The sequence below is a fragment of the Micromys minutus genome (assembly GCF_963924665.1).
Source record: "Micromys minutus genome assembly, chromosome: 1".
NCBI lineage: Eukaryota > Metazoa > Chordata > Mammalia > Rodentia > Muridae > Micromys > Micromys minutus.
Window position 1 is genome coordinate 95,369,574 of NC_137969.1, and position 13,603 is coordinate 95,383,176.

Here is a 13,603-nt window from a genome sequence, read left to right on the forward strand (position 1 = left end):
GGTGGGGCTCACCAGGATGGGCAGTGCAAGCGTTACTTCCATTTCCTTAGTTGCCTTGAGGCCTTCTTTTCAGCTGATTCTATTCACTAGTTCTCACAGATGATCCTAAAGCAGTTTTGGATATATTTCTGAGATAACGCTGTCTGTATTGCTAAATTTGAACATTTGTGTTACTGTCTCCACACCCTCTTTATCTGTTACCTGAATGGATTTTCTTACATTGCCACCAGATGGCAGATTTTCACTTAGTCATAGCTTTAGTTTCAAGCTTGTGTTTCATTCTCTCCCTACCCCACTCTCAGGTTCAAGGGGATTTTAACTCCTTCTATGTACATCCACCGTAACAGTCCTGCTTGTAACATAAAGTGAGCATGCACAAGACACTTGTCAACTTTGTATGTGTGTGTATGTATTTATGTGTATATGGTGTGTGTATGAGATTTACGGTGTGTTGAGTATATTTGTGCTTTTGCTTGTATGGTATACGCCATGAATATATGATGCGTGTCGTGTGTGTATGTGTGTGTATGCTGTGGAAGGAGTGCCATGGTCAGAGGACAACAGAAACTCTCCCGTCTCTACCCTTCCTGGTAGGAATGTGCTGGGATTACAAACAGGCTCCTGCATCCGGCTTTTCTGAGGGTTCTGGGCGTCGAAGCTCAGGTCCTCAGGCCTGTAAGGCAAAAATTGCTACCCACTGAGCAATATTCCACAACTACCAACTCTTTCTAGAAGTTTTACATTGAAATAACTTGAAGTGTACTGAAATGTCAGGTACTTTGTCCAGATGCTGACATCTGAAGTGGTGCCCAGCACTACATCTCCTTGTATCCGTTGTCGACAAACCACAGCTTTCCCGCGTGTCACTGTAGCATGGCGGTTAGGATCAGGGAACCGTCATTCATACATGATGTACTTCTAGTCCTTGGATCCCCATTTTAGTTAGACTTTCTTCTTTTAAATCCATGGGGTGGCTTCGCTCCAGCCACGTTTTCAGTCTTTCAGTTCTTTCCCATATTCAACTGACTATTGAACTGAGATGCCGTTTGCCGTCAGCGCTGCGCTCATTCTCCTTGTTCCCGGCGTCTGTTCTTTATGCAGCGCTGACCTTGCTTTGTCCTCAACTGTCGCCATCACTGTTTCCACTGTGAAGTGCTACTCTCACAGGAAGGAGATGGGTCAGGGAGGGAAGGTGCATGCTGGGAGGGAAGGTGCATGCTGAGCAAACCTGACCCAAGGCCTGTCTGGGAGAACCAGCTGCTAAAGGTGGTCTTCAGGCTTGAAGACCACATGCACGCTTGTGTGCACACACGTACACAGGTAAACACACGTTCTTTGTTTCTTTCGTATATTTTGGTCTGAGTTCTGCTCTGACTTACGTTATTGTCTCTTTCCAGCTCCTGCTCCTTTGCCTGTTTCTTGTTAATAAATTCCTAGTGCCGAGAGTTTGGAGAGTGTCTAGTTTTGTATTATTTGTTGGATATCCTTTTGGTGAGGATATATGGAAAGATTGATTCCCTTCTCTATTTTAAACTATGTGTCTTTGTCCACTAATGTCCCCTTTAGTGTTGTGCCTATGAGTTATGTGGTGGGTGGAGCCAGAGACACCCCCCTTTCTTCATGTTTATAGTTATTACTGATAATAAAAGATTTTTTATTAAAGGCCAGTGCCATTGGTTGTTTTCGTGGCAACTTAATCTTTGGTCAGTATCAGTTACTCAGATATAGCCTCTCTGTATCGTATTGAATAAATTATGCCTTATGGAATCTGAGTTACTTCCTTAGACTGATTCTTGGCGTTGTGGCCTAGTTTTTCCAGAAATATTTAGTCAGAACTCTTGAATATTGCTTTCTTTTTTTTTCAGAATTAATATCATAATTTAAAAAGTAGTATTAGAATACATTGTTTAGTAAAATCAGAACATTTTAAGTGGTATAAAGCACCCCTTAACCTCAGCCTGGACCTTGGACCTTTTTCTGCTTGCAGTACTTAGCTGTTAGGGTACATTTTTCTGTGTCTGTAGAAGAGTGATACTTGAGGGTTAAATGGATCTGCAAGGGTCAGAGACTCAGACATGACTTAAGTGAGCGGTGACACTGCTAAGTTTTCAGGTACCGAGAGGCTTGATCTGCTTTCCTTCAGAGCACTGTCAAGTGCTATGGGCAGGTGACCATCACCGAGTGCTCCCTTGTGCAGGTCTTGGTGTTTTTGGCACACCCACTCCCAGAGTTCACGCACTGACAGCCAGCCATGTAGACAGTGTGAGCACTCTATCAAAGGCCTTGCATCTGTATGTGGCCAAGCTAGAATTTAAGCCCTGGTTGTAGAGTGTGTGCTTGTAACTGCCGAGTCATTCTGTATGGAGAAGGTCGGTAGTACTGGACCCATTACCTGGAACTCTAGAGGCTTGGAGATAGCCAGACATCTTTTATATGATCTGTCACTTGTCACTGCCAGTAAATGTAGGAATTCAGGAAATATGCTACCTAAACCCTCTTTGAGAAAAATCAGTCCATGTAGAGATCTCAAGACACTTAAGGTGTCCTAGTAGCCTTGAAGCGCAGGATGCAGAAGAAATCAGTCTGGCCTTGGTCAGATGACTTAGTGCTTTGATAAAGCCTTGGAGAAATGACAGCTAATCTAGACCATAACAGGGCAGGGACAAAGCATTAAGAAGAAAATCAGCAAGACCAGGACAAATCGAAAGCTAAAAAGGAAAAGTATTAATTAAGTAGTGGAACAGAAGTGGGTTGCTGGGCTGAGGTGGGGCATGGGCAGGGCATTGCTGCGCGAGTAAGCATGGTGCCGTGAGTTCTTCAGGGACAGAGCACTTGTGACTGAACAATTTGGCAAAGGTAAGTAGGTATTAAAGCAGAGCTGGTGACTTCAGTGTCAGAGAAATGCAGTAGTTAGACACCACAGTAGCTGAGAGACAGGAGCCATTCACAGGGTCTATCTATTTGCCTGTCTGTCTGTCCTTAAGATACTACAGACCTTTATGTGGTAAAGTCATGGAGACCTACAGAAACAGCAAAAGCTCCAATAATTAGCTTTATTCAGAGACAGCTATTATTAAAATAGAATCTGTCCTAGACAACGTAGCAAGGGTGTAAAGGGAATGGGGCAGCCATACTTGGCTTTGGACTTTTGAGGGCCCCCAGCACCCTGAGAGAAAAGCTCAGGACGGAGAAAGACATCAACTGTGAGAAGTGACTGAGCTCAGGCAGGGGTCCAGCAAGAAGCAAGGGTGAGGCACCCTAGAGAGTGGGCCATCCCACCAGAGCGTGGCGTTGGCAGCCACGAAGTGAGTCTTGCACATTCAGGAAACTGAGGTGTGAGAGGACAGCTGACTGTCTTCATTCATCAAAATGGGGAGCTGAAGACAGAACTGGAAACCAGAGTGTTGGGCGTCAAGTGTGTGGCAAACATCTGCCATATAGGTTGTAGTGTGTGGCAGAGATATGCAGGGAACATTTGGATGGCCCTGGAAGCACACACCCCGGCTCTCCAGTGGCTCCGCCCACAGAGTCTTTGCTGAATGTGGCGCTCACTCTTCAGGTTCTGCAGTCTGAAGAAGCTTACATCTTATCACTGGGAAACTTAGGAATTGTAAGAAATATTCTGCATATTTTATTGTGATCTAAACTGTTGGTAGAAATTAACAAAGAAGTGGTTAAAAATCAGGTTTTGGAAATTAATAATATATATATATTTTAATATCCTTTCTTAAAAAGAGAACATTTAAGACTGATGTTAGAAATTATTTAAAACTGTCTATCATGGTAGCTACCAGCCACTTGAGGCTATTAAAATTAAAATTAAATACTTAAAAATTTAAATTCTCCTGTAGAGCTAGGCTCATTGCTAGTGTCTAATAAGCGCCTCCTGACATAATGCATTTTGTTGTGGTAAATATTAAAAAAGGTGGTGCCGGGATCTTGCGAGTTACCACTCCGCGCATCCTGCGCTGCGCTACCTCTGTTCTCTCTCATGACCTACCGGTTCCCACAAGTACCACTCTGCGCAGCAACCCCCCCCCCCCACACCTTGGCACCACCATGCTGCTCTCACTGTATCCTTGGCTGGTTCCACCACACCAGTTCCGCGTATCCCACACTTCGAACACCAGTTCCACGGTGGGCATGGGGTGCCCTGCCACTGCACTTCCTCTTGAACTTAGTTAAGTTGCCACCTGAAAGAACACAGCAAAACATATTCATAACAGCTTGTATTCGTGTGCAGAGAAGAATCAACATCTGCTTCCATGTTGCTCCCAGCTCCTCATCCTCGCTCTGGCTCCTCCCACTCTTTCTAAAACTTTGTTTCTGCCCATCCTTCCTTCTCATCCAATGACAGGCCTCTTTTTATTTCAGCCACATTTCATTTTAGCAGAAGGCTAGCCGACTCAGACTTAGGGAGTATGACTTAACCAGCATTAATTTGTAAACTGAAGTGGTTCTACTCTTTGAAATAAGGAAGAGCTGAAAATATCCAATGTTAGAAACTAGAGAAGGAAATAAACCAAAGGGAAGGAAGAGAATCAATAAAAACAAGTGTTGAAAATATTTAAACAAAATAACACAAATCCAATGTTTAGGGGTGTGTGTGTGTATGTATGTGTATGGTTTGTGTTTGTGTGTGTGTATTGTGTGTGTGCGTGCACTTGTGCCTGTGTGCACACACAGAGGCTAAAGGAGTATGAAGTTATTTTGATAGCACTCTGCTTACTCCCTTGACAGGATTCTCAGCCTTGAGCAAGGCTGGCCTCTAGTAAGGCCCAGGGATCCTATCCTCTCTGTGCCCACTCAGTGCTGGGTTATAGGGACACATATAGCCACAGCCAGCTTCTTACATGTGTGCTGAGGATTTGAACTCAGATCCTTATGCTTGTGTAACAAGTGTTCTTTCTGAGCTGTCTTACCAGTCCCCAAAAGTAAAATTAACATTTTTTATTGTATGTGTTTGGGTGTTTTGCCTGAATATATGTTCAGAACATGCTTGTCAGGTACTGGAGGTCAGAAGAAAGAGTTGGATCTCCTGGAACTGGAGTTCTAGATGGTTGTGAGCCGCTGTGTGGGTGTTGGCAATAAACCTGGGTCCTCTGGAAGAGCAGTAGGTATTCGTGACTGTGGAGCCATCTCTCCAGCCCTCCCAAAGTAGGGATTTAAACAGGTGGTGTGTGCTCCCACACTCTCTCAGCAGGGGGAAACGGGGAGTGGAAGGATCAGGAGTTCAAGGCTCACCTAGGCCACAGGAGACCCTGCTTTAAGAAACTAAACAAATACTTTTGTTATTTATTCTAAAAATTGATGAAAATATTCAAATGGCTTTAAGTTTACTTTTCTGAGCCTAGTGTGGTCTCAGTACTTCATTTTTAGAAGGACTGACCTACAGGGCTGGAGAGATACTTGGTTGAGAATGCTCTCTGCTTTGGCAGAGGACTGCTGTCCGGTGGTCAGTGTCCCTGTCAGGTGGCACACAGCTGACTGTGACTCCAGCCCCAGGGGTGCCTACACCTCCTACATCTCTGCCCCTAGTTACTGCACTCAAATGCACACGCACACATTTAAAAATAATAAATCTAAGAAAAGAAGCAACTTAATCCAGGTGCAGAATTGTAGATAATAACCAAGGTGGCTCACAATAAGGAGCTTCCAGCTTCCAGTGGGCCCATCAGTGGTGTGAGGGGAGCCATGGTTTTCTTTTGATGGTGCTGAAAGGCCATGAATAAAATGATCCTAAGTTTTAAATGTAGTCAGAGTTGTGGAGATGGAATTAACACCATGTAAGTTACTTAGCACTTACCATGTATGGCGTGTGGCTGAGGGGACACGGTGACTACTTACACATCTAAGCACAGCTCTATCTGCCACATGGGGATGAGCCATGGTCTCTTGATAGAACTGATGTGAGAAACTTGGCCAATATTGCATTGAGTACTGTATAACATTTTTGGTTAAGATTATGAGAAATGGTCATTTGTTCTTATTAGTATATTCACTATCAGGGTTGGAGGTTCTGATTTCTTGAAATGCAATGAAAATAGAAAACAACAGTAACTTCCTAAGGAGGCCTGTGCCATTGAGACGCACACAGTAGGAGGGTCTGTCATCAATGACCACATGGTAGGTTCGCCTCCCCCAGAGGGCCAGGAGGCAGCATGACTGCTATGGGTTGGTATGTGTGTTAGCATTTATTTACGGTGAGCCTTACACAGAATCGGAAGAGCCAGTTAGAACGGAAAAGGAACCTTATAAAATGTGAATATATTTAATGAAATATTTCTACACCAGGACAATGATTCCATACTGAAGGTAGGATTTAAAATCAAGCCAGCTCTCAGGAAAAGCCGTCAGTGTTTTTAAAATTACAGGTTTAACGTAAGTCCAGTTAAAAAGTCTAGTGTATCAGGTTACAGAATGAAGATGATTTTACGTTTTTTTTTTTTGTTTTTGTTTTTGTTTTTGTTTTGTTTTGTTTTGTTTTGTGGGGAAGAGGGAGGTGAGATCTCACCATGTAGACTGTGCCAACCTGGGGCACAGATATCTATCCACGTGTCTGTCTCTCCAGTGCTGGGATTAAAGGGGTGCAGCACTATGCCTGGGCAAGGGGTGCTGTTCTAAAGCTCATGTGGAAAGTACAATGTCTGTTTAATCTTACTTTCATTATCAGTTCCCACCAAGGCCAGAAAACAACTGGGGAGGAAAGGGTTAATTCCACTCACACCTCTATAGCACTGGTCACAAAGGAAGCCAGGGCAGGACCTCACACAGGGCAGGAACCTGAAGGCAGGAGCTGATGCAGAGGCCATGGAGGGGTGCTGCTCACTGACCTGCTGCCCTTGGCTTGCTCAGCCTGCTTTCTTATAGAGTCCAGGACTACCAGCCCAGGGATGGCACCACCCACAGCCGGGCCCTTCCTGTCAATCACTAATTAAGTCCTACAGCTGGGTCTTTGGGAGGCATTTTCTCAGACGAAATTCCCTCCTCTCAGAACACTAGCTTGTCACATACTGATGTAAGACTGGCCAGGACACAAGCAGGGGCCTGTGCATGCATTGTGGTGTGCATGTGTGCTCTGTGGCATGTGAGCACATGCCTGTGTATATGCAAGCATGCATACCCTTTCATTTTGCTTCAGCCAGGGTCTGTCTTTGTTGTGGGCTGCTGCTTTGGTCAGGTTAACTGGACAAGCTTCTCATCATCTAGGAGCTTGCAGGTTACAGACAGGGACTGCTGTCTCCATGACTTCTGAGGGTTAATGGAGCCTCATGCTTGCAGGACAAGTTTTACCTTTAGGACCATCTCCCTCCACGATTTCTTTATTGAGTTTTTTTTTTTTTTAATGAGGAATAAATTATCTTTAATTGATCAAACAATTTAACAACTATTTAACAGAAAATAATTGGTAGCCATTCACTCTAAAGTTATTCCATTTTAGTTGAACTTTACAAGGGAATATTGATTAAGTTATAATTTAAGAAATTACTCAGATTTCTCTACTACATCCTAAAATAATAAATTGTAGTATACCTCAGTTTTTCTGAAATTTTGGTGCTTTCTAAAAGACAAGATTCATTGTTACATGAGTTCTGAAAAGAATTCTTTCCTTTCCTCTTCTTTCAAAGGTATGCAGCCACTTATGTATTCAGTACAGGAAGCACTAAATGCCAGACCATGGTGGATTCGTATGGGTACTGACATTTGTTACTACAAGTGAGTATTTTTACAGAAGTTCACAGAAGGCTACATTCCATCCCATTTCACTGTGACAGTGAAAACACCAAGTATGTATGCTGGCTAGTCAGGGGGAAAGGGGGAGCCTTGATTTTAAGAAAATTCCTGGACTGTAGGCAAGCCTGTAGGTTATTTTCTTAATTAGTAGTTAGATATGGGAGGGTCCATCCTTATGTGGGCAGCGGTCCTGGATCCTATAGGGAAGGTTCAATGCCTAGGCTGGTGTCCTGGATTCTATAAGAAAGCAGTCTGAGCAAGCCCCAGGGACCCAGTAAGCAGCACCCTCCATGGCTTTTGTGTCAGCCCCTGTCTCCAGGTTCCTGTCCTAACTTTAGAGCTGGACAGTGCTGTGGATGTGTAAGCCACATAAATGCTTTCCTCCCCTGCTCCCTTTAGCCATGGCACTTTACTTTTTATTGACTCTTTAGGAATTTCATACAATGTATTTAGACCCTACTCATCCCTCACTGCCTCTAACTCCTTCAGCTCCACTCCTGCCTGCCCGACCCCAGTGCTTTGCCTTTTTCTTTCCCTCTCCCCCCACCCCTTTGTGAAATAACACATGGAGTCTAATTTGTGCTGCCTGTGTACTTGTGTGGGGACATCTGTTGAAGGATTGTTGACCTACAAGAAAACCAGCTCTGTGCTCCAGAAGCTAGCGACTGTCCATAGTGTCCCTGATTGGAGTGGAGGCTTGTGGACCTGGTGCCTGCAGCAGTCTCAGCTACTCTGAGTTCATAAGCACAGCTGTCCTGTTATATCCAGAAGCCACTGCTTCAGTCTGGATTGTGGAATCTTTCTTCCCCCTCTTCTGAAGTGTTCCCTGAGCCAGAATGGGAGGGTGGGTGGTGTATGATTTAGATGCTACTTATGATTACAACTTTACTTGTACATGATGTAGCAGTCTTAGTCCTTGCTTCCTATTTTACTCTAATTCTACATGGAAAGTGTTTTATAATGCTAATTCTCCTTCCTGCACAATACAACAGGAGCACGGTGCATGTGTCTCATACCCACATGGTTGGCTGAAGTTTTTCCCCTTGTTCATCCTTCATCCCAGTTTTCTACATGACCTCTTTATCCTTGTGCCTGGGAGCTCTTGCTGGTTGTGTAAGTGCACTTCTGTGCCCAAGGCTAGAAGGTGTGGCTTACTACCTCATGACTGCAAAGGCTGTTGTGTGAGTAGGTCAGACAGTTCTTTGAGGGAAGGCCCATGACTACAGATTGCTTCTGTCGTTTCAGAAATACTTCCCTAATGCACACATACTTTCAGGTTAATCTCTTAAAATGGAAACCATGTAAGTATCTGACTTATAACTCTGTCCAGCCTCTCTCTCAAATGGGCAGACATGTACTTCGACAGCATGGATTCTCTTTCTTTACTAATAGAATATATGCTTTATACTCTTGAGAGGACATCGTTTGCTATGAGCTTCATCTAACAGCTTAGGCCTGTTAATGAGACTTGAGTTCCCTGTGGTTTCCTGTTTGAACATGAATGCAAATAGTAGAAATGTTCAGATTTTCAAACCTGCATCTAAACTAACCATTTAAAATTTTGTTTTTAACTTTTTCTTGAAAAAAATTTTTTTTTGTGAATTTCATACCACGTGCCTCAATCCCAGTTATCTCCCTATCTCCTTATCTCTGCTCTCTGCTCTTGCAACCTCTCCCAAAATAAAAATAGATTTTTGAATTTTTAATTTTTTAAATTCTATTTTTTAATGATGATTTTCTATCAGTCACACAAGATGTTGTATGTTTCTAATTTTGGTCTTGGTATTTATCTCCTTTGGATGCCAGTTTCTGTCCTGGTAATCTTGAAGTTTCCATAAAGTGGTCTTTGATTCTTAATGTTGTCCTTGACTAGCACTGATGTCTCCTTGCTTTGCGAATGTGACGATGTCCAGAATTTAAGCCAGCCTAACAGTTTGTGTTCCTTGGAACCTGGATCTGAAATTCTGTTACTTTCTGAGAAAGAAATGGGCTTCATCTCAGGAAGGTTCCATCACTCATGTTTGTCAGTAAAATATGTATCACATGGATAAGAAGCAGAGACAAAGGAAGCATGTGCCCTGATCTCCACCTTACAATGCTTGCAGTGTCTTTAACGAGAGCCCTGGCTCATCTCTTTAGTCCTAGAGAGTTGCAGCGACCCAGTGCTGACCTTGGCAGTTGTGGGCATGGTTTTGGAAGAATTGCTCAGGCTATTAAATATCAGCACACCCATGCTTCTCTATATGTGTTTTCATTCTTTTCACATTGGCACATGGGTGACCATAGCACAGTTAAGTTCTGTTCCGTGTAAGTAGCAGTAACAGGAGTTTTTGCTTTTTTGTCTGGCTACTCTCAGACCAAACTGGAATTCAGTGCAATTTAGCATTTATTGGTTAACTGTTTTTCATGTTACATGTGTTGTTGTGGTTTTTTTCTAGAAGTCTTATATTATACTAAGGATTGGAGACTGTTGTTATAAATAGAACATAGTTGTCTTCTGTCAACATGTGTGTCTTATTTGTTTATAGCTGTAACTTCATGGAACGTGTATGATAGCATATGTTAGCATATTTTTTACTACTTTATTGGTTTTTTTTAATAACTATTTCCCTTCCAACCCCCAGCACTATGTAGAAGAGAAAGAAGATTAGAGGGGAAAAGGGACATAGACATCTCTAGGCTTCTTACTGACTAGGAGGTTGAGTTCCTTAGGGCAAGTCCAGTTTTCGTTTGCAGAATATCCAGTTTCTTCTTGTCTTGTTTCTCACGACCATTTGATAAAAGAAAAGCAGCAACCAGAAGCACCAGGGGGAAAAGCAGCCTCCTGCTCAGCCCTCTTGGAGTTTTCCTACTTATAGCCCTCCCCAGAGTCTTCAGAATTAAACTGTCTGCAGCTGGAGAAAAATTACACCCCAGTTAGTGTACCAGGAAAATCATAATCACCTGCCATGAAGTGGTTTCTCATCCCACACCTGGGATTAAAACAAAAACACATTCACATAGCATAACTGGGTTTTATAAGGAACCAGACTCTCACTACAGACATACGCATTCCTTCAGTTAGCTGCCAGTTCAGAGAACTGTTTTGTATGTTTCTCCATTCTCAGCACTTGCAGTTATCTGCCCATTCAAGATGCTGTGATGAAGCTAATGAAGAGTAGTTTGAATTTGCGTGTGAATAGATAGCCTGTAAGCCCTGTTTTAAGAGGTTTTAGAGCCTTAGGAATTATGTTGACAGAGTGTCTGTAAATGCCTGTGTCAGCAATACTTCAGGTCTTTGAAGCTATGAACCGGAGGTCGTCCCAGGTGTTTGCTGCCCACTCTGAACAGCTACTGTCCTGTGCTCAGTTCTGTGTGCATTTCAGAGCTCCCGACCTCCATGCTGACTTGTGAAAGTTCCTTAACACTTATTTATTTGTATTGTGAGGCTGGTGTTGGAAGGTGGAAGCACCTGACACTGCTTTTGTGTGGAGGTATAAGGACAACTTTGGTGTTGGGTTCTTTCCTCCTGTGACATGGTTCTAGGTATCGGACCCAGGTTGACAGCTTTGGCAGAAGGTGTCTTTGTCTACTGACCCGTCTTGCTAGTGGCCCACATGCTGAGTTTTTAAAAGCGGTTGTCAGATACCATATTTTGTACAGAAATACTTATTTCTAAAGCACAGAGACCCCTTAAGATCATCTAACCACCTTGCCATACACACTATACACCAGAAAAATTACAAAATTATTTTTACTATAATCTAGTCAATGTTCAGGTTTCACTAGGGGTCATATAAATGTCGCTTGGTACTTTTTTTTAAAATTAGGTTTTATGAAAGAGTACACATTACATTTTTTAAGTATAGAAGCCTGGAAAGTATGATTTACTTGTAGAACTATTAGCAGAAAAGAACAAACAGTTTTTGGGAAAAAACACCCTCTTGAAAGTATTTCATGTGAAAAATGTCTGTTGGTCACTACTGATCTCCCTGACTCATCACAAGTTATACTTAATCTATGTTCATATGTTTCTTAAAACACTTTTCATTAGTAGGTTTCCCATTTCTCTGCTCTGTTAAACTGGCTTCTTTCTCATACAGGAGTTTGTCCTTTGCTGATTGCGTCTTTTCTATGAACAAATGCTTGGTATTGAGACGGCGTACACCATCAGTTAGCTGTAAAAGCATTCTAGGCTTAGGTTTACTTTGGCAAGAGCACAGCATCTGTGATGCTGCAGACTTTCCCTCCTGCCACTCCAGGAAGCATTAGGAGACGACAGCCTTCCTGGCCAGTTTTCTCTCTTAATCTTAACACTAATTATGGTAAAGTGCCAAGTGCTGTGGCTTGATCCGGCTACAGGAATGTGGTCCTCAGCCTGTTAACCGATGGAGGGAGTTCTCATGGATGACATACACTGATGCGGTGAATCACAGATGAGAGTATGAGCTTCACGAGCTCTCAGTTTAGAGCAGAGCAGTGCTGCCAGGTGGTGGCCCGTTGGGTTATAGGTTTGAAAACTTAGTCCATGTTGGTGGGATTGTCTGAGAAGGACTAGGAGGTGTGGCCTTGTTGGAGAAAATGTGTGGCTTTGAAGATTCAGAAGCCCACTCCACCTCCAGTATGCTGTCTGCCTCGTTCTGTGGACTCTGACATTAACTCTGAGCTACTGTTTCAGCACCCTGCCTGCCTGCCTGCCTGCCTGCCTGCCTGCCAGATGCTATACTTCCTGCTATGGTCATAGCAGTATGGAACCTGAAATTGTTAAGCCCTAAGTGAACTCTTCCTTCTGTAAATTGTCTTGGTCATAGCAATAGGAAAGTGACTAAAGCAGTGTCTATTGGATAAGGCAGTTCAGCTAAACTAAATGCCCACTGGGATTTCTCTCTGAAATTGTACTTAATAAAATTAGCACATGAAATCAGAACATCTATGCATGGAAAATAAGTTCTTTATGCTTTTTGATCACAGAAATCACTTCTCAAGAAGTTCAGTTGCTGCAGGTGGCCAGAAGGGAAAGTCCTACTACACAATCACCTTCACTGTGAACTTCCCGCATAAAGATGATGTTTGCTATTTTGCCTATCACTATCCGTATACATATTCAACTCTGCAGGTGAGAGGTGCTGGTGGTAAACTTGCGAATATCGGTTTGTATTGCGAGTAAGTATCAGGTAGTCGGGAAAACTTGCTTCTGGTTAAGTATATCAATAGAATGTAGAGCATCAGTAGGGATTAGTACTTGTTGGAAACATGACAGGTGGGACGGGCTGAGTGGCCACTCTGAGAGGCAGGGGACGCCCAGACATTAAAGTGCTGGTGCCACAGAGTGAGGATGGACCCCACTTTACACCCACAGAGCAAAACCAGATGTGGTCTAGTAAGTCCCAGAACCCCACTGCCGGGGCAGATGCCGTGGATCCCAGGTGCTTGGCTCAGGTTCCCTGAGAGGCCTTGTCTCAGGAAAGAGGAGAAAGAGGAGCTGTAGAAAAGCAGCCGGCAGCTTGTCTTCATCTGCACTCACACGGTGTGCACACAGGCCGAGCCTGTGCTTCCACAAATAACAAAGACCTGGGAAGATATTTCACATATCACCTGTAGAAACTCATACTTCTCCAACTTTCTGTGACCAAATCTTAACTAAATGAGTTTTCTGTTTGCTTAACTAAAAGCACTATAATAAAAATATAAATAAATACAAATTTGTAGAAACTAGTAGGGAATCTTGTAACAGTACGAAAATAAAGCTGCATTCTGAATTGTTTTGAATTTTTCTGTAGGAAAATTAATGTTTGGCATAAGAACCAAGTTCATTCTCTACGCTGAGACTCCAGCTCCTTAGAGCATGTGAGAGCTCTAACATTAGATGTTTGTATTGTACAGAGCTGAG

At 43.1% G+C, this 13,603-nt stretch overlaps 1 protein-coding gene across 4 annotated transcripts in view; it reads left to right on the forward strand.

Annotated features, from left to right (window-relative positions):
- AGTPBP1 (ATP/GTP binding carboxypeptidase 1) overlaps nucleotides 1-13,603 on the forward strand; it is a 120,659-nt gene that overhangs the window by 73,536 nt on the left and 33,520 nt on the right. For all 4 annotated transcript variants that reach the window (XM_080914313.1, XM_080914311.1, XM_080914314.1 and 1 more), the window contains exons 18-19: nucleotides 7,629-7,716; nucleotides 12,685-12,829. In XM_080914313.1, coding sequence (XP_080770439.1) covers nucleotides 7,629-7,716; nucleotides 12,685-12,829 — 233 coding nt within the window. The remainder of the gene's footprint in view (nucleotides 1-7,628; nucleotides 7,717-12,684; nucleotides 12,830-13,603) is intronic.